Genomic DNA, 21,399 nt, shown 5'->3' on the forward strand with positions numbered 1-21,399 from the left:
TGGCTTACCCAACACCACACAGCTAGGTAATTATTAAGTGTTTAGGGCTGGATTTGAACTCAGGTACTCCTGATTCAATCAATTCCTGATTCAAAAAAGGTCTCAGACACTTAATAATTACCTAGCTGTGTGGCCTTGGGTAAGCCAGTTGACCCCATTTGCCTTGCAAAAACCTAAAAACATAAAGAAAAATTTAAAAAAAAAGAAAAGAGAAAGGGTATGTTTTAGTCTTTTTTTAAATGTAAATAACCCCCCCCCCCCAAAGCAGTAACAGTTTATAAACTTCTTTTTTGGTTTTTGGTTTTGGTTTTTGCAAGGTAGTGGGATTAAGTGACTTGCCTAAGGTCACACAACAAAGTCATTATTAAGTGTCTGATTTGAAGTCAGGTCCTCCTGACTCCTAGGCAAGTCATCGTGCCACCTAGCTGCTCCAACAGTTTATAAACTCTCTTCCAGCCTAATTCCATATTTCATAGTGTCCAGATCAGAAAATAGAATGATATTCTTTTTTTAAAAAATTTATTTATTCTTATTTTGTACAAATAATGTTTTTATACATTAATAAAATATTCTTGTTTAAAAGTAAACATAATACCCCCACCCCGAAAAATATAGACCTGCACGAGAGATAAAGTAAAGGGGAGAGAAAAAAATTTAAATTTAAATTAAAAAAAATAATAGTGATAATTGTAGGTATGGCCCGGTGGCGCAGTGGACCCAGCACAGGCCCTGGAGCCAGGAGCACCAGAGCCAAAATCCAGATATTCGAATTATCTAGAAGTCATTTTTCAAAGTCCAATGATTCTTAGAAAATGGTTTCTCAAACATTCCCATAGGAGAGAAAGTCAAATACTACAAAGATACAATGGTATAGATGGAAAACCTGAAAGAACTTTGCCAAATGAGATGGATTCCATTCAGTGATTTCTGACATCTCTGACCCAGAACCTTCACCTGCTCCAGCTGTCACTGATATCCTACACCGATGGCAGCCAGAGCAGGATCAGGCCTTTCTGATCCAATGGCCTTTCCTTGTCTTCTCACAGCTCCTCCTCCCATCACCTCCAAGCCCACTTTGAAGACCTTTTCATCTCCTGGTAGAGGATCCCACAAGACAACTACCATGGAAGAACACATCGGCCTCAGTCCACTCCACCCTGGAGGTCCACAGGTTTCCCAAGATCCAGCTGCTGCCAGCTCTTCAGAGCAGAGGTCCCATTCCTCTCAGGAGGACTGGGGCTGCAGGTGGATCAGGGCAGGGGGAGGAGGGGTGGGAGGATTGAAGAGGGGGAGCTCCGAGATAAGGGGCCTGGTGGGTGGGGACCATGCAGTGCTCTGAGCTCTGGAGGCAGGGTTTGGAGTTGGGGAGGAGTTTAGGGCAGAAGAAGGGATCATTTCAGTGGAGAAGGCAATCCACGTGATGCAGGGCAGGACTCAGGGAGGAGAGGCAGTCTGGGTCCCAGAGTCTTCATGCTGGGTGTGATTGGAGGACTCTGGGAGCCTCTGGGGCTGCACAGGGTGATGATTTGGGGATTAGGGAGATCCTCCCCGAGTGGGCTGCTGGGTAGCAGGAAGTCTTTGAGCTGAATTGCTCTGCCTTTTCTGTATCTCAGACCTCTGTCCTCTCGGCCCTTGAAGCTGAGATCATTCTGCTTTCTGGAAGCCACTTTTGTGCTTGCATGTCCCAGGTAGGTCTGAGCCAGAGACCCCCCCCCCCCCCCCCGCCCATTTCCCCCTGTTTCCTGTCCTCTGCTGTCTCCCCTTCCATTGAGTCTCATCTCATCATCTGGCCTCCTTGTGCATGTCCTCCAGGTCTGCTGGGAGCATTGTTCCCCTTCCAGGCTTGGCTAATGGAAGAGCTACCCTCCTTTCCCTTCCCCACTCCATTCATTTCCAGACGCCTTATCATTTCCCAGACTTCCTCTGTAATGCTCCCCAGATTTCCCATGGGGTCACATTTTCCCAGACTTCAGACTTTGCCCAGTGGAATCCAGAAGTCCTGATTATTGCCTTGCTGTCAGCACCCAGGTATCCTGTCTCCCTGTCCCCATTTCTGGGCCAGATTTTCAGTTTTTTCTGCCTTCAGACCAGGATCCCATTAGAATCCCTGAGTCCTGCCTTCTTGCCCCCAGGAAATCAGGCTCCTCTTATTTGAACTCCTGAATTTTGGCCTGCTTCCCCATCAGATTCCAGATGTGTCTTCCTCTCTCCAGTTTCAAAGATGTTCTACCAGGGGGTACCAGTGTCCTCTCCTGTTCCTCATTAGACTCAGGACTCATTCAGTTTTCCCAGGCTCAGTGTCCACTTGGAACCCTTCTTTCAATCCATCAGCTTAGTAAGAATGTCTTATCTCCCAGACTGTACTCCTGATTCCCTTACCCAGGCCTCCTCCTTCCCTGCCTCAACTTCTTTTTTTTTTTTTTTTGTCATTTATATTTTATTTTTCCCATTACATTTTTCAACATTAGTCTGGTAAAAGTTGTCATGTACATTTGTGTTTAACATATTGACATATTTATCATTTTGTTTAAGGGAAGTTAGAACGAGAGAAAAGAAAGAAAAACATAAGATAGAAAGGAAATAGAAAAGCCAAGTTTCTGAGAAGTGAACAGAGTATACTTATAATTCAGATTCCGTGGAGTTCCCCACAGCCACCTAGATGTGGATGAATTGTCCAGAAGGGACCTCTCAAGGTTGTCCTTGGTCTCTGAACTGCTGAGGGGAGCTGCATCCATCATACTTGATCTGCTCACCAGTTGTTGATGTATACAATGTTGTCTTGGTTCTGTTCCCTTTGTTCACCACCAGTTCATGTCATTCTTTTCTTGCTTCTCTAAAGTCCGGCCACTCTTGGTTTCTTATAGAAAAATAGTTCTCCATAATATGCATAATCCTTAATGAGTCGATCCATTCCCCTATGGATGGGAATTCCCTCAATTTACAATTCTTTGCCACTATAAAAAGAGTTCCTGCCTCAGTTTCTTTCCATGCCCTAGTCTCAGGTTTCTTGTCATTTCCTTGTGGTTTCATTCCAAAGCCTCTGTATCCTCCACTTTCCCTGGGTTCTGTAGTTTAAATTCTGTCTATGTTAACTGGGGAGCTGAAATGTGGGGAGGCAAAGGACCAGCTGGAGGGAGAGCTCTACCTCCGGAGTCACTGAGATGTTGCCTGGTCTGTCCCACTCTGGGATCCCAAGTTCCTTCTGCCTCTGTAGGAGCCTGAGGAGAGGAGGAATTGCATTAAGTGAGAGGGTAATGTAGTCTTTTTCCCCTTGGTAACTTCCTTTGGGAGCCTGCCCTTCCCTGATACCTTCCCCTTTGTGTAGCTTGGAGTCTCTGCCCTGAGAGCAGGGCCAGGACCTTTTGAACTCCTGGAGGACCTCACACTTTATAAATGCCTGCAGGCCAGTCTCCTGCCCCTGTTGGGGAGGTAAAGCTCTCCCTTTTCCCACTCCTGTGATCCTTCTGCCTCCTCAGCTCTGTCTACAGAGGCCCTAGGCCTGGCCCAAGCAAGTCCTGAGTCAAATCCAGATGCCAAAGTCAGAGAACTGTTGGAACAGTTTTGTTGTTAAAGGTTGACAAATACCAGTCTTCCACAGTCTGATCCCCCAAAGTAGTCAGTCTGGGACTAAGATTATGGGTTTTTCTAAACTGAGGCAGACAAGGGAGGAACTTTCCAGGTGTCTCTAGACTGTCTCCCAGGGATCAGAAAGGCTTAGAATGAGAAACCTTTCCTGCTTAGGAGCAAGCTCTGATAGTAGAGCTTTAGCTGTTATATTTGGGGTTCTATTGGGAGAAGCAGGACCCCAACATAGATAAAGACCACAAAAAAGATGGAGGAACTTGACCAAATTGAATCACGTTTGTCCTTGCTCCCTTTGCAGGAATTCCGGATTCATGGCAATGGAGCCTGGGAGTCTCAGACCCAAATTTCAGGTGAGTGCAGTCTATCCTCAGACTGGTCCAAGTTGGGGCATCTGGGTGGTGCAGGGGGGTAGAGCACTGACCTTGAAGTCAGGATGACAGGAGATTGAATTCAGTCTCATTCGTTTGCCACTTACTAGCTGTGTGACCTTGGGGCTATCTGACCTCTACACCCAGATGACTCTGAAAGATAAAGTGAGGCTAGGGACTTAGGCACAGGCCCCCTTCACTCAAATCCAATTCAGGTCTTGTCATGGCCTCACATCCCTGTTGTGTCAGAGTCTTTTTAAAGAATAGAGAGCAAACATCCAAGCAAGGTGAGAAACCAAATCCCTCTCTGTAGACATAGGGGAGGGTCCCTGAAGCTGGCAATGCCTTCCTTATGGATCCTTTCCTTTCCAAAAAGTGGGTTTGAAATTGGACCTGGTAGCAACTATACTGTTCTCTTCTCCTGTGTTTTAAGCTGATTCATGGGGCCCTTGGGGTCTTGAGTCCTAAGCTTCCTTCCCCCAAAACTACTGTCCTCCCTGTTTGTTTTCTGTTTTTTGGGGTTTTTTGTTTTTTACTTTTTGCAAGGCAATAGGGTGAAGTGGCTTGCCCAAGGCCCAAGCTAGGTAATAGCTGTCAAATCCTCTGTCTGAGGCCAGATTTGAACTCGGGTACTCCTGACTCCCTGGCTGGTGTTCTGTCCACTGTGCCAGAGAGCTACCCCTTACAGTCATCTTTCAAAGACAACTTCACTCTTCAATTGCCTCTTCATGCCCACCTAGCATTGCACATACACACATGCACGCACACACACGCACATACATGCAAGCACACATATAAACACATACACCCATTTTCCCACGCTACCTGTGATTATTCTCAGTCTGATAGAAGTTTTATATGTGCAACTTGCAACACTTTCATTTCAGTCATTTTCTCCATATGTCATCTTGCCTGTCATTTATTCTTGTTTTATCTTTTCACGTTATATTTTGTTGGCACAATATTCCGTCACAATCCCACAACAGCTTCTTTTGCCTTTCCCCACTTGCTGGGCATCCTCTTGTTTGTACAATTTGATCCTTTTCCCTTTTACAAAGCTGCCTTTAGGCTCTACAGCTAGCAGCTCCCACATTGCGTTAGTGTCCCAGTTTTCCCACCATTGCCAACACTTAGCATTTTCCCTTTCTTTCCTATTATTCAGTCTGATAGATAGAAGACGATCCCTTAAAGTGGCTTGAATTTGCATTTTTCTAGTCAGTAGGGATTGAGAACATTTCTCATTGGACTGGAGACAGTTTTGCTTGCTTTGTCTGGAAACTGGCTTTTCTTATCTTTGTGCCAATTGGCGAATGGGTTGTGTTTTCATAGTTTCTCTTCTCTCTCTAGAGTTGAGAAATGAGCTGTTTCCTAGAAATTCGGTGACAAATGACTTTGCTAGCTTCCTGCTCTCCTTCAATTTTGTTTTGCATAAAAGCTTTTCCATTTTATATAACCAGTATTGTCTGTGTTAGATTTGGCTATTGCTTGTTGGGGTTGGTGACCTTAACTTCTTCCTCTGTGCGTAGATGGAACAGTAAACACTTCCAGGCTGGCCTCATTGGCTCCTGCTAACATAATTTTGGAGCCAACCATGTGCCCATTTTGACCTTGTCTTGGTTTGAAGTGAGGGATCTTGTTGATGCCTAATTTCTACCTGCTCTTTTCAAGCTATTCCAACGATTTTTAGTCCAACAAGGCATTTTAGTTTTGAAAGCTGGAAGTTTGTTTCTCTCCACAAGATCTGCAGTCATGTACATCACGTGTTCCCAGTCTGCTGCGCTGATCCACACTAGTTTTTCCTCAGGGATTGTTTTGATAATTGTCTTTTAATTATACAGGTTGGGATCTACTAGGACCAGACTCCCTTCTGTTTTTCATTGATCACCTTGATATCCTGGACTTTTTGTTTATCCAGATGAACTCCATTATTATTGTTCCTAATTCAGGTAGAGAATTGATTACAATTTAATTTTGATGACATTGATAAATAATAGATTAGCCGCATATATTGGTTTTTCTTTCTCCAGTAAGAAAAAATATACCTTCCACCATTTAGAAATGAGTTTGTTTTATAAGAAGCATTTATTTTCTTCCTTCCTTCCTTCCTTCCTTTGTTTCTTTCTTTCTTTCTTTCTTTCTTTTTTAGTTTTTTTGCAAGGCAATGGGGTTAAGTGACTTGCCCAAGGCCACACAGCTAGGTCATTATTAAGTGTCTAAGGCCAGATTTGAACTCAGGTATTCCTGACTCCAGGGTCTTATCAGCCCTACTATATTTATTTTCAAAGAGTTTCTCTGTCTGTTTTGGCAGGTCTGCTCTCAGGTATTTTGGACTGTTTAGCAATTTTAAATGATCTATAAACATATAGAGTAATATTGCTGACTTATCATAGAATTTCCCCTATTTTGTATTTTAATTAAATCAATTTTAACTTAAAATTCATCTGAGTTCATGGTTACTGCTCCTGGCTTTTTTTTTAACTCAATAAATTTGCCTTCTGCTCTTTATTTTCTTGCTGTGAATCTCTCATTTTGTGAGTCCATTCATCTCTTTAAGCTGTCTAAAGGATAATTACAAGTATGTTTTCCTCCTCCCAATTTTCCCTCACTATCCTTCTCTCCCTATTTCCTCTATCCCTCCTTTTTCCTTTGCTTTACTTCTCCCTACTGCCTTGCCCTCCTGGTCTTTAATCTTTGCATCTTCCCAGAAGTCTCCATTCCTTATCCTTTCCCCAATCCTATTCCCTTCTTTTCTTCCTTGTTTCTGAATTTGGCAGACCTTTATACCCACTTATTCATTTATATAATGTGTATGAATTTATGAGCATATCGGGAATGGGTGAAAAATAGATGCTTGTCACCTGTTACCAATGAGAATAAGGATCCAGCTTTACCCCCCCCCCCCAATGGTTTCTTCTGGATCAGTTTTTCCTGTTATGCTTCATTTTTATGAAATAATTCTTCCTTCTTATCTCCTTACGTAATTTTTTTTTTTAGAATCACTCCATCATGCTCAGGTCAACTCACCCCTTTCTTTCAAATGATCCAAATAATGACAACAGTCATAAGCATACTGAAAATATTTTCACACATCAGATGCGAACAAGTTGATCTTATTAAGTCCCATATAATTGAGCTCTAATGTTTACCTCATTTTTCTTTCAGATCTTATGTCAAATTTCCCTTAAATTCTGGGATTGCTTTCACAACCTTAAAGTCTTTGAGTTGTTCAATTTTCCCCTTTTTTTTTCCACTGGAGTCTAGGCTTGGTTGGGTAAGTTACCCTTGGACATTACTTCAGTTCTTTCACTCTTTGCAATACAGTATTCCAAGAACTAGGGTCCTTCGATGTAAGAGATGCTGGGTCTTCTGTAAAACTCATTGTACCTTCAAGATATTTAAATTGGGTTTTTCTTCTTGCTTCCAATAATATTTCCTTAGCTTGGGAGCTTGGAGACTTGGCTCTGACATTCCTATAGGGTTTCCTGCTAGGATTTCTTTTTTTTTTTTTTTTTTTTTTAGGTTTTTTTGCAAGACAAATGGGGTTAAGTGGCTTGCCCAAGGCCACACAGCTAGGTAATTATTAAGTGTCTGTGACCGGATTTGAACCCAGGTACTCCTGACTGCAAGACCACTGCTTTGTCCACTAAGCCACCTAGACGCCCCATAGGAATTCTTTTGGATGTTGTTTAGTGGCTTTTTTCATTTCTCCTTTACCTTCTTTTTCTAGAACTTAAGAGCAATTTTACTTTGCAACATTGTATCAAGATTCTGTTTCTTTAAGATTTATTTTCAGGTACTTAATCTATTTTATATATAGATAGATAGATAGATCGATCTATAGATAGCTATAGTGATAAATATATAATTATGTCTCCTGTTTTCAACAACAGTTGCTTTTCTTTAGTTAATTTTTTTTTGGCAAGGCAATTTATTTACGTGATTTGACCAAGGCCACACAGCTAGGTAATTATTAAGTGTCTGAGGCCGGATTTGAACTCAGGTACTCCTGACTCCAGGGCCAGTGCTTTATCCACTGTGCCACCTAGGCGCCCCTATTTTTGTTCATTTGATCTTATTTCTTTGCTTGATCTTTTTAGAATGGCATTAACTTGCCCTTGTTCAATTACATTCTTAAGGGAATTGCTTTTTGCCTTCTGTGTGCGACTCCTTATTTCCAGCTGTCTGACCTTTTTTGCGTCATTTTCTGGACTTTTTCGGATTGAGTTGAATCTTTTCTGAGTTTTCCTGGATCTCTCTGAATTGATTTCTATTAAGCTTCTTAAGTTCTTGTAAAAACTCTCTTTTGTCCTGAGGACCATATGACATGCATTGAATGAGAAACTGTTCTTTCTGGATGCAGCCCCAACTCCTTGGCTCTTTGAAATGCAATGTGCTAAGATCTACAGCAGGTTTTTTGGTAAAGGAAATTGCTAGATTTAGTAAAATCCTGATGATTTTTCTTTAGTTTTTTTCCCCTTGTTTTTAAAATACTGTAATTTGTCTCACACTAGACAGTGGTTTCATTTTGGTTTTCTTCCTTAATGAAGGACAAGAACCAACCAAATTTACTCCCTAGGATGTTTTTCAGGTGGTGTTCAGTGTCTTCTTGGTTTCTGGCTTGCTTCTTGGTCTAGAACTGCAGGGAAATTTTCCTAAATAATTTGTTCCATTGCATCCAGATGCTTCTTTTAATTATAATTTTCAGGGCAACTAAGTGGTACTGTGGATGGAGCACTGGCCCTGGTATCAGGAGGACCTGAGTTCAAATCTGGTCTCAGACATTTAATAATAGTTATCTATCTGTGTGGCCTTGGGCAAGCCACTTAACCCCATTTGCCTTGCAAAAAATAAAAAATATAATAATCATAATTTTCAAGTACCTCAGCAATTCTTATTTTTTCTCTGCTTAATCCATTCTCCAGGTTAGCAGTTTTCCATTGAGCTGTTTTAGGTTCCCGTTTACATTCTCTGCTTCTTTAAAATATTTGGTGTTGGGCGGCCAGGTGGCACACTGGATAGAGCACCAGCCCTGGAGTCTGGAGTACTTGGGTTCAAATCCAGTCTCAAATACTTATTAATGACCTAGCTGTGTGTCAATGGGCAAGTCACTTAACCCCATAGCCTTGAAAAAACCTAAAAGAAAAAAAGTAAAATAAAATATCTTGGTGTTGTATAAAGTTGTTTAATCCCTCTTAGGTTTTCACAAGGCAGTGGGGTTAAGTGGCTTTCCCAAGGCCATACAACTAGGTCATTATTAAGTCTTTTTGGCAGGATTTGAACTCTAGTACTCCTGACTCCAGGACAAGTGCTCTATCCACTACACCACTTAGTTGCCCCAATATAAAATCTTGAACTGGGGACAGCTCAGTGGCACAGTGGATAGAGCATTGGCCCTCGAGTCAAAAGTATTTGAGTTCAAATCCAGCCTCAGACACTGGCCTTGGGCAAGTCACTTAACCCCATTGCCTTGCAAAAACTAAAAAAAAAAAATACATATCTCTTTTACTAATTTCTTAACTATTTTTTCAAATGTTTTGATTGCTTTTTTTGCTTTTTCTTATTTTTACTTGACTCTAAAATTCCTATTCATTATCCTCCTAAAAGTTTTCTTTCTTTTACCAATGAATTGGTGTTGCCATTATTTCCTTGAATTGCTTTTTCTACTTTTTTTCTCATTCTTTCTTTCATTTTTGAATACTTTTTTACTTTAATCCATGATTTCTTTTTGTATTTGTGTCCATTTGCCATTATGCATTAGGGTAGGAGTAGATTTTATTTTTTAAATTTCACCCTTCTCCTCTAAATATGATTTCAAATCTTTTTTTTAACACGATTTCAAATCTTTTTTTTAACACCAAAGGAGCTATCAGTGATCTGGTTCTTTGTTCTTTGCTTATTCATTTTTATGTTTTAGTTTTTCTTGCTCCCTTGTAGTACTTCCTTCTCCTCCCCAGTAGCCACAGCTGGGGTCATGTCTGGTCAGCACTGTTAGCCATGACATCCAGAAACACCATGGGGTCCTTTGGTCATCCCCCACTCAGTCTGCTTTGCTTTGGATGAACGTTTGTGAGGGGAAAGTGGCTGAGATGAAAGTTCTTGAGTTGTCTCACTGCTTCTCTCAGGTCTCCTGTCTGATGATTCGGTGGGTTGTCCTGCATTCTTCTCTGAGTTCTCTCAAGTTGTCCTCCTAGGACTTTATCCCTTTAGTTTTGCTCCTCTACAATCATTTCATGATGATTTTCTGTCTATTTGTGGAGTAATTCTGGAGAGCCTGGACATTTCTGACCTACTCTGACTTCTTCTCAGGATTCCTTTTCTGTCAGGTCTAATGAGGAAGAAGTTCCCCATCACCTTCTCTCTTTGTCCTGCACACCTCCCACCTCCCACCTCCCAGATAGAACACAAGCTTTGTACCTGATTCCCCAGGGTGCTGCATTATATTCCAAGGGATTTTTCAGCTTTCTTCCAACTGTCATATAACATGCATTTCTCAGAATTCCCTCGGGCTCTTAATGACCTTGGCTTCTAGAGTGGAATCTGACTCCATAGGCCATGACTTCTCAGCAGATTCATTCTCATGCTTCAGCTTCCATCTAGAATTGAATAGGGCTGGACTCTTAACATCTCAAGAGTCTTTCATCTCTGCACCTGATGGTCTAGGGTTTGGTGACATTCAAGGATGTGACTGTCGACTTCACCCAGGAGGAATGGAACCTCTTAGACCCTCATCAGAAGCAGTTGTACAAGGAAGTCATGCTGGAGAATGCCCAGAACCTGCTCTCTGTGGGTAAGGACCCTTCCCCTGGTGACACTGATTGTGCAGTCAATGGGAATATCTTTGTTCCCTACTGTGGAGGGTTTGGAGCAATTTAAATAGAGGAAAGGACTGGTCTCCTGCAGTTTTGGGCTTTAATCTTCCTGCCTCTTGCCTTAAAATTCTAGCCAACATAGTGGGAAAGGAAGGGAATGGAAGAAGCATTATTTGTTTTCACCTGTTGCTTGCCAGATGCTGTGATGAGAACTTTCTTTAGCATATTATGTTACTTGATCCAGATAATAACCTTCTAAGTTAGTTAATTCTATTATCCCCATTTGACAGTTCAAGAAACTGAGACAAATGGAAACTAAGTGATTCAGCATATAACTAGTCACTCACTGTCTGAGACTGAATTTTGACTGTGGCATTCCTCAGACTAGGCCCAGGATTCTCTCCACTGCACTATCTCAATTTCTAGATAATGTAAAGTGTGTGCTGTATCCATCCTTCTATGAAGAAGGTGCACCAAGACCACATTTCCTTATCCCAACCTGGTTCCAAGAATTTCTCCCCCAGCTCTTCCCATAGTCCCCATAAATAACTGCCCTGAGACTCTTCTTCAGGAGTCCTTGGACCTACTCTGTGTTCCTTTTTTGTACACTCCTGCCATCACCAGGAACAGCAAAATGACCAAGATAGAATATTTGACATAAGTATTGAGCTTGCCAGGAGAAATTTCCCCTGCAGAGGCAAAGATTCCCCAAATGAACAATACACAAGGTTTCCATATGATTCTAGGACTGAGGAAGAGGAGAGAGCAATCCAGCAAAATCTTCGTGTTCCCTGGGCTTGAGGCTGGTCTTGCACCTTAACCCATTTTCACCCATTTTGGAAGGAGGTTTTTCCCACCAAAATGGAACCTGTTAGGATGAGGGAAGAGCAATGAACCGATTTGCACAACAATAAATCCTGTTTTGAGTACTTGCATTACAAGCACCAATGTGGGAGTTCAAGCTCCTATGTGTGAGCTACATGGAGTGATCCTCAAAGTGTAGCATCTCTGTGAATACGTCCCCTTCCAAAAGACATATAAATTTCATCTTTCTCTCCATCTTCTTTCCCACCTGATTTCCCTGCCCAGGACTTCCAGGTCTCAGACAAGATGTGTTCTCTTACTTTGAGCAAAGGGAAGCTCCATGGATGCTGGAGCAGGAAGGCCTGAGGAGCCACTGTCCAGGTGAGTGAGGAAGGTATAGGACAGCTATGATGACTGTGTTTTTTTATGTTCCAATGAAGCAAGGGCTAGATGTGGGGGCAGGAACACCTGCTTTGGGATTCTTTTTGAATGAGTGACTCTTTAAGGTCTGTTTTTCTAGAAAGGTTGTGGAGGGCCATGATGGTTACATGATGACTTCTACTGTGTCAGGACCATGGTTTTCAAATACATTGGCACCTTTGCTTCCAAAAAGCAAACCCAAGTTATATCTTGATCTGGTGATTAAGGTTTGATGAGCTGCAGTTACTACAAATGAAAGAACGAAAGAACTTGTCTCATGCAGCAATAGGCAGTCTTCCATGTCTGGGATCATTCGTACATGAATGTCCAATCTTTCTGGAAGTTTCGAAATAATCTGACATTACGAGAACATGAAAAAGAACATGATGTAATTAGAAACAGTCAGAGTTTGACCTAATCACTGTGACCCTCCAAATTAGTAGGTTCTTGTTTGTGATCATTCAGAATCACTGCAAAAACACAACTGTTAGGGTTGAGGTATGCATATCCTCTTTGTCCTTGAGAATAACTATCTTTCTAAATAAATTGGACAATTATTTATTGCTTACATTACCATTAACACGTTTTTTAACTCAAATCCCTTAGACTGTTGCCCTAGCAGATGTGAGCCACCAAATGGGAACAGTTACAAGAGTTCTAAGAGTCAAACATGCTCCTCACTTCCTTATAAATATAGGAGGAAGTCAAATTCCTGTTGGAGACATGAGAAATGCTATCCATTTTTGAAACTTGATTTTAGAAGGATTTTAATTTCATTTTAGTGTGAAGAGAGTCTGTCTATTCCCAGGGATTGTATTTTAGTCTAAGCTGCTGGGATTTCAGGTCAAATCACCCAGCTATTCTAAGCTTGTGGCCTGTGTTATGAATATCATGAAAATGTCATGAGAATACCTGCGTTACAGGTATTATTGATGTTTATTGTCAAGATCCAATGGGTTTATGAGTGTAACCTTTTGTGTAGTAACGTATCCTTAGGATATAAGGTAGTGCCATTTTAAACTGAATGGTTCTTTCCATGTAAGGTTGGAGTTTTTTTCCCCTTGGAGAAAGAAATAGTAAATGAATTTAGGTTCTACCACAGATGGGGAGTAGATATGAAAATAATTGAGTTTATGTAATGTTTGTATACATTTATTTTTACTATTTAAATCTTTCAGAAGAAGACATCAGAGTTGAAATCGAGGAGAAAATTAGAAAAATAAGCCTTCCTATGAAAGAAGCTTACAAACAAAAAATCATGAATGACACTGGCTGTGATTTCATGTGGAGAGAATTCTGTGGTACAAATGAGAGAATCCAAACTGGAGACAAACCTTATGGATGTGGTCAGTCTGGAATGACTTTTACTACCAAGGAGAGTCTTACTGTACTTCAGAAAATCCTCACTGGAGGGAAATCTTCATGCAATCAATTTGGAAAGGCTTTTGCCTTGAAGGGCATTCTTGTTCAACCTCAGAGAATTCACACTGGCGAGAAACGTTATGAATGTAATCTATGTCAAAAGGTTTTTACTCGGAGGTATAGTCTTACTGAGCATCAGAAAATTCACAATGAAGAGAAACCTTATAAATGTAATCAATGTAGAAAGGGCTTTTCAGATAAGTCCTATCTCACTAAACATCAGAGAATCCACACCGGAGAAAAACCTTATGAATGTAATCAATGTGGAAAGGTTTTTACATTTAAGTGCGAACTTACTGAACATCAGTTTATCCATATTGGAGGGAAACCATTTGAATGTAATCAATGTAGAAAGCGCTTTTTATGGAAGAGCAATCTTAATCAACATAAGAGAACCCACACTGGAGAGAAACCTTTTGAATGTAATCAATGTGGAAGGAGTTTTTTATGTAAGTCCTATCTCACTAGACATCAGAAAATCCACACTGCAGAAAACCCTTATGATTGTAATCGATGTGGAATGGCTTTTTCATTTAAGGCTGATCTTGACAAACATCTGAGCTTCCACACTGGAGACAAACCTTTTCAATGTTATCAATGTGGAAAGGGTTTCACTTTGAAGCGCACTCTTAATAAACACAAGAGAATCCACACTGGTGAGAAACTTCATGATTGTAATCAATGTGGAAAGGCTTTCACATGGAAGTCATATCTCACTAAACATCAGAGAATCCACACTGGTGAGAAGCCTTTTGAATGTAATCAGTGTGGAAAGGGTTTAACAAGCAAATCAAGTCTTATTCAACATCAGAGAAGCCACACTGGAGAGAAACTCTATAAATGTAATCACTGTGGAAAGGGTTTTTCCTGTAAGTACTATGTCACTAACCATCAGAGGATCCACACTGGAGAAAAACCTTATGAATGTAATCAATGTGGAAAGGCTTATTCGTTAAAGGGCGCTCTTGACAAACATCAGAGAATCCACACTGGTGAGAAACCTTATGAATGTAATCAATGTGGAAAGGCTTTTACAAGTAAGTCATATGTTATTGTACATCAGAGAATCCACACTGGAGAAAAACCTTATAAATGTAATCAATGTGGAAAGAGTTTTTCATGTAAGTACTATGCCATTATCCATGAGAGAATTCACACTGGAGAAAAACCTTATGCTTGTAACCAATGTGGAAAGGCTTTCTCATTTAAGGGTTCTCTTGACAAACATCAGAGAATCCACACTGGAGAAAAACCTTATCTATATAATCTTTGTGGAAAGTCTTTTCCTTTCAAGTCCAATCTTTCTAGTCATCAGAGAATCCACACTGGGAGGGACACCTTATGAATGCAAACAATGTGGAAAAGCTTTTTCATTGAAGGACACACTTGTTAGTCATCAGAGAATCCACCCTGGAGAGAAACGTTTTGAATGGAGCCAGTATGGAAAGGGTTTTTCATGTAAGTCCTATCTCACTAAATATTAGAGAATCCACACTGGTGAAAAACCTTATCAATGTTATCAAAAATGGAAAGGTTCTTACTAAATCCCATTTACTAGTCATCAGATTACCACACTGTAGTGAAGCCTTCTGAATGTAATCACTGTTGAAAGACGTTTACATTGATGGAGTGAGATTTACTGCACATCAGAACATCCATCATGGAGAGAAACCTTAGGCATGTAGTCAATGTGAAATGAATTCTACAAGCAAATCCTATCTTAGACTTCAGAGAGTCCACACTCCAATGAAATCTTATGAATGTAATCAATATGATAAGGGCTCTACCTGGAAGTCTCATCTTAAATCTCATCAGAGAATTCACACTGGAAATTTTTGCTTTGTGTTTTTGTGTTTTTTTTGCAAGGCAAATGGAGTTAAGTGGCTTGCCCAAGGCCACACAGCTAGGTTATTATTAGGTGTCTGAGGCTGGATTTGAACCCAGGTACTCATGACTCCAGGGTCGATGCTCCATCCACTGGGCCATCTAGCTGCCCCATTCGAACATAATTTTTTTTTTTTAGGTTTTTGTAAGGCAAATGGGGTTAAGTGGCTTGCCTAAAGCCACACAGGTAATTATTAAGTGTCTGAGACTGGATTTGAACCCGGGTACTCCTGACTCCAGGGCCAGTGCTTTATCCACTGCACCACCTGGCCGCCCCCAAACATAATTTTTTAAAGAAAGATTTTATTTATTTTGAGTTTTCCAATTTTTTCCCTATTATTACATCCCTCCCCCCCCACCCCCTACAGAAAGCAGTCTGTTAGTCTTTACATTATTTCCATGGAATATATTGACCTAAGTTGAATGTGATGTGAGGGAAATCATATCCTTAGGATGAAAAATAAAGTATGAGAGAGATAGCAAAATTACATAATAAGATAATGGGTTCTTGTTTTTTTCTGAATTGAATATAATAGTCTGGTCTTTTTTCAAACTCCACAATTCTTTCTCTGGATACAGATGGAATTCTCCATTGCAGACAGCTCCAAACTGTCCCTGATTGTTACACTGATGGAATGAGCAAGTCCATCAAGGTTGATCCTCACCCCCATGTTGCTGTTAGGGTGTACAATGTTTTTCTGGTTCTGCTCACCTCACTCAGCTTCAGTTCATGCAAATCCCTCCAGGCTTCCCTGAATTCCCATCCTCCTGGTTTCTAATAGAACAATAGTGGATTGAATACACTTAAATGGGATACTGAACTCCCTAAACTAGCATTATGATAAAGGACTTACCTGGATTTTCTCAAAAACACAATATCTTCAGAATAAGAAAAAAAAGTTCTGTTAATATTATGTCAATTGGAAGCAAATACCTGATCATGAGTATCCACACAAGAGAGAAACATTATACACTGACATGAATGATTAAATGGTCTTCAAGGGAATACTGAGTTTCCTAGACTAGTGTTGTGATAAAGGACATAACAGGATGTTCTCACAAACACAGTTTCTTCAGGGAAAAAAACAGTACTGTTAGCATGGTGTCAACTGCAGGAAAACACATGATAAAGAGATGAAATCAGGATTGCACAAGTCCATAAAATTTCAGGCAAATGGGATTTTTTATTTTCTCACACGACACCAATGTGCATGTATTCAGCCTACATTGAGGCCACTGTATGTGACAATCAAGATCTTTCTCTTTAATATGAGATGATTCCTGTCTTCTGGTTGTTGTGACTCAATCATGGTGATGATGCTAGGACTCCAATAAACTTGAGGCAGAACAGAACACTTTTGTAAAAAAGAAAAGCCACCTCTGCTAAGTGTTAGAGACTTCACTTTTCCTCTATGTTTGATGCTTCATAATTCTGGAAAGTTAAGGAAGTGTTCAGTGACTCTTGAAAAAATATTTTGTTTCTTGGTACATCCAAAGTGATCTTTTCCTTTGACTTGTTCACCTGACGGGAAAAAGACATAAAGCTATAAAGTGAATGAAAACTTTTCTAGGGAATTCTAAGTCTGGTCAAGTTGATAGGCAGACAAAAGATATACAAGTGAAATAGAAACATTTTTTTCAGTCTGCAGAAATTGGTGATATTGTAAACTAAGATCAGAATTTATCCATTTAAGGAGGGTGTTAGCAAGATGTCATAAACTTCTCCTTTTCTTCTGTTATTTTCATAGCTCAGTCTGGGGATGTGCATGTTGTCAGCACTTCCCAAGTAGAGTGATCCACAGGGAGGTCTACTCCCTCCTGGTCAGAGTTCCGAGTTCTCTGGCTGAGCTTCAGTACGATGCCATAGGATTTTCTCATGTATGGTTCACCTACTTGCAGATTCTCTGAGTTGAATGGAATCAAGCCACTGCCTCCTCTGACTCCCCTTTGATCTTGCAAGGTTGGCCAGATCATTTCATGCAGGTTTATATCCAGAGTTGAAGGTCAGAACTTCCTCTTCATCTTATTTTGGGGCACATTGCTAAAGAGTTTTAAGTATTTTTTGCCTTTTTCCTTGTTCTGTACAAAGCTGCCACCCTCTAATACTTACAACCCCTCCTCTCTACCCTGTAACTGTGCTCAGATAATAGATGACAGAATTGTAAGGTGGTGCCCATTCCTGCTTCCATTGCTGGTTCAGGCATCACCTGATAGCTTTGTGCCCTGGTTGTGCCTGTTCAGTCACAGACTTCTCTGTATCCCTGGGCACAGGAATGTGCTCCCCATACTCCCATGGCTACTGATAGCTGTGCCATTGGATTTCATTCCTGCTCAGTCCTTGTCCCTGTGTACACATACTTCTGTTTATCATTCTAAACCCATTATAGTGGATTAAAAAAAAACAAAAACTAATGGTAATTTTTTTTCCAGATTAGAATTTGTTCTAGCACATTGTTTAGATCCTTGCTGAAGTTTTTAGGGTAAAGCTTTGTAAGGTAGAGTTAGATGGGCTGACTGGGGAAAAAAGGCTAAAAATCCACTTAGTTATTTTGAATCTACCATTTTTTTTTAGGTTTTTTCCAAGGCAAATGGGGTTAAGTGGCTTGCCCAAGGCCACACAGCAAGGTAATTATTAAGTGTCTGAGGTCTGAGTTGAACTCAAGTACTCTTGACTCCAGGTCTGGTGCTCCATCCACTGCACCACCTAGCTAGCCTGAATCTAACTTTGAAAATCATTTTGTTATGTTTTTGTTTTAGAAAAGTTAGTTCATTGAGATGCCAATATGCCTAATTTATCTTTATTTTTTTGAACAAAAACACTGGAATTGATCAGGAAATTAACAATAAAAAGAATCTCATATCTCATGGTCAAAAACCTATTTTTTTTTGTTTCTTATTTCTGCAAGGCCATGGGGTTAAGTGACTTGCCCAAGGTCATATAGCTAAGTAATAATTAAGTACCTGAGGCCGGATTTGAACTCAGGTTGTCCTGCCTACAGGGCAGGTGCTCTATCCACTGTACCACCTAGACACACCCAAAAAGCTATTTTCAAAAAGAACAAAAATGAGTCTTCCAAAAGAAATCCCCAAGGGGTGGCTAGGTGGCCTAGTGGATAAAACACCAGCCTTGGAGTCAGGAGTACCTGGGTTCAATCCGGTCTCAGACACTTAATAATTATCTAGCTGTGTGGCCTTGGGCAAGCCACTTAACCCCATTTGCCTTGCAAAAACCTTAAAAAAAAAAAAAGAAGGAAATCCCCAAATACTAAAATGACCTTTGCCTAAAGACCTTGATATTGATGAAGTCACCACTCTGACAAGCAGCTCATTTACTTCCCTTGTGATGTCACTACTGGGATGCTCCTTCCACATGTCCTGGCTGTATTAAAACTTTCCATCCATCACTCCTGGTCAAAACCTAAATGTACTTTAAAGCACATGGGTAGAAAGATTCTGTCTGCATCCAGAGAAAGAGGTGATAAACAATGCTATGTGCCGAATCATTTTACTCATGTACTGATTTGTGTGCAAAGGTAGCCATGTCAAGGCCAGAGGAGGGAAGAACAAAGTTTACATGATAATTTTGTTGTATATTTGAAAGGATTATGAAGTTGTATATTGTACATTTGCAGTTTTATAGGCAACTATCCTTTTGATTTTAATGTGTAAATATCTTTCATTTGAAAAATTGAGACTAAAATTTAAGAAGTGGGGCATATTAACAATTTTAACATGGAAAGAGGAGTTCTTATCTGTCCAAATTTCAGACTTTCAGCTAATGATATTGCCCCTACCTCCAGGATAAGTTCAGTTCTTAAACAATTGTTATTTTCTCCAGCTATTACCCTTAAAGTGGATGCAGGGGACTCTGTCAGTTCTTTGAGCTTTATGGGGAAACCATTTGTCCCTCCACTGTCTACATTTTACTTTGGACAATCAGGTCTGTTGCTCTTGAGACCATCAATGCAATCTCTTCTTTTTTTCCATTTCTGGAAGTTTATTTTTGTCCATCTACAACCCATGCTTAAAGGAGTTTTTTTTAATTAAAGATTTTATTTATTTTGAGTATTACAATTTTCCCCCCAATCTTATTTCCCCCCCCCCACAGAAAGCAATTTGTCAGAATTTACATTGTTTCCATGTTGTACATTGATCCAAATTGAGCGTGATGAGAGAGAAATCATATCCTTAAGGAAGAAACATAAAGCATAAGACATAACAGGATCAGACAATACCATAGCAGATTTTTTTTCTTCATTAAAGGGAATAGTCCTTGAAATTGTTCAAACTCCATGGTTCTTTATCTGGATAGAGATGTTATTCTCCATTGCAAACAGCCCAAAATTGTCCCTGTTTGTGACACTGATGGAATGAGCAAGTCCATCAAGCTTGATCATCACCCCCATGTTGCTGTTAGGGTGTACAGTGTTTTTGTGGTTCTGCTCATTTCACTCAGTATCAGTTCATGTAAATCCCTCCAGGTTTCTCTGAATTCCCATCCCTCCTGGTTTCTAATTGAACAACAGTATTAAATGACATACATATACTACAGTTTGCTAAGCCATTCCTCAATTGTAAGACATTTACTTGATTTCCAATTCTTTGCCACCGCAAACAGGGCCGCTATGAATATTTTTGTACAACGGCTGTTTTTACCCTTTTTTCACCATCTCTTCAGGGTATAGACCCAGTAGTGGTATTGCTGCATCAAAGGTGATGCACATTTTTGTTGCCCTTTGGGCGTAGTTCCACATTGCTCTCCAGAAAGGTTGGATGAGTTCATAGCTCCACCAAAAATGCAATAGTGACCCAGATTTCCCACAACCCTTCCAACAATGATTGTTTTCCTTTCTGGTCATTATTGGCCAGTCTGAGAAGTGTGAAGTGGTACCTCAGAGATCCTTCAATATGTAATGCAATCTCTTCTGAAAAAAAACTACCTTTTAAAACTATACAGGGTTACCACTGTCATCAAATTATTCCTGAATTCCTAATTTGTTTTTATATTTCTCTGGATAGTCTGATTTGTTATTTGGTCATTTCAGTCATGTCTGATACTTTGGAACCCCCCCAAAGGGGGGGTGGAGTAGTGGAGGGTACTGGAGTGTTTTGTCATTTCATTATACAACTCATTTTACTAATGAAGAAACTGAGGCAAACAGACTTAAGTAATTTGCCTGCATCAGGATGCCTAGAAAATGTTTTGGGATGGATTGGAAATCATGAAGTTGTTTCATTGATTCTAAGCCCATACTCTACTATACAGAGGCACCTCTCTGTCCTTAGACTCATCTTAAAGGAGGTTTAAGCTTATGGAACAATTGTTCAGTCGAGCAGTTGTGTCCACCTCTTTGTGAACCCCAGGAACTTAACACAGCAGGTCTTTCCATCCTTCACTAGCTCTCCAAGTTTGTTCCAGTTCAAGTGCATTATTTCAAGGACACTATCCATCCCATCTTATTCATTCCCCTTTCCCTTTTTCCTTTGATCTGTCCCAACACCAGGGCCATTTCTGATGAATCTTGTCTTTTGATTTGGTGTCATTGTTATTATCCAGCTCCCTCTTCATCCCAAATTCTGTTAAGAGTTCTATCATTTTCCTGGCAGCCCAAGAGCTTCATCTGACTCCTCTTTGCCAATCCTTGGGAACTTCAAAGGTAGGAGAGTCACCACTTCTCATACCAATTTGGACCAGCTTTTTAAAAAATTTTTTGTTTGTTAAGTCAATGGGGTTCAGTGACTTGCCCAAAGCCACACAGTTATGCAATATTAAGTGTCTGAGGGTGGATTTGAACTCCAGTCCTCCTGACTCCAAGGCCAGTGCACTATCCACTGCCCCAGGACTATTTCTCTTTACCTTTTCCTTGGTGTCCCTGTTTTCTAGGACAGAGCCTGGTCCGAAGTTACTTATTGTTTGAGGGATGACAAATGTATAGACACTCCTAGTTAGGAACAAACAGGATTGGGGCAGCTAGGTGACGCAGTGGGTAAAGCAGGGCCCTGGAGTCAGGAGTACCTGGGTTCAAATCTGGTCTCAGACACTTAATAATTACCTAGCTGTGTGGCCTTGGGCAAGCCACATAACCCCATTTGCCTTGTAAAAACCT

At 40.5% G+C, this 21,399-nt stretch overlaps 1 protein-coding gene across 2 annotated transcripts in view; it reads left to right on the top strand.

Moving 5' to 3' along the window:
- Window positions 1–1,310: 1,310 nt before the first annotated feature.
- The window catches only part of LOC141497101 (uncharacterized), a 55,777-nt gene continuing 35,688 nt past the window's right edge, over window positions 1,311–21,399 (top strand). The window contains exons 1-5 of one of the 2 annotated variants that reach the window (XM_074199696.1): window positions 1,311–1,688; window positions 3,884–3,935; window positions 10,614–10,740; window positions 11,852–11,947; window positions 13,165–17,666. In XM_074199696.1, the coding sequence (XP_074055797.1) occupies window positions 3,897–3,935; window positions 10,614–10,740; window positions 11,852–11,947; window positions 13,165–14,753 (1,851 nt within the window). In that variant the 5' untranslated portion in view covers window positions 1,311–1,688; window positions 3,884–3,896 and the 3' untranslated portion in view covers window positions 14,754–17,666. Of the gene's footprint in view, window positions 1,689–3,883; window positions 3,936–10,613; window positions 10,741–11,851; window positions 11,948–13,164; window positions 17,667–21,399 lie in introns of those variants that run through there. The other variant, XM_074199695.1, reaches the window with a different exon arrangement.

Source organism: Macrotis lagotis, chromosome X, assembly GCF_037893015.1.
Source record: "Macrotis lagotis isolate mMagLag1 chromosome X, bilby.v1.9.chrom.fasta, whole genome shotgun sequence".
NCBI lineage: Eukaryota > Metazoa > Chordata > Mammalia > Peramelemorphia > Peramelidae > Macrotis > Macrotis lagotis.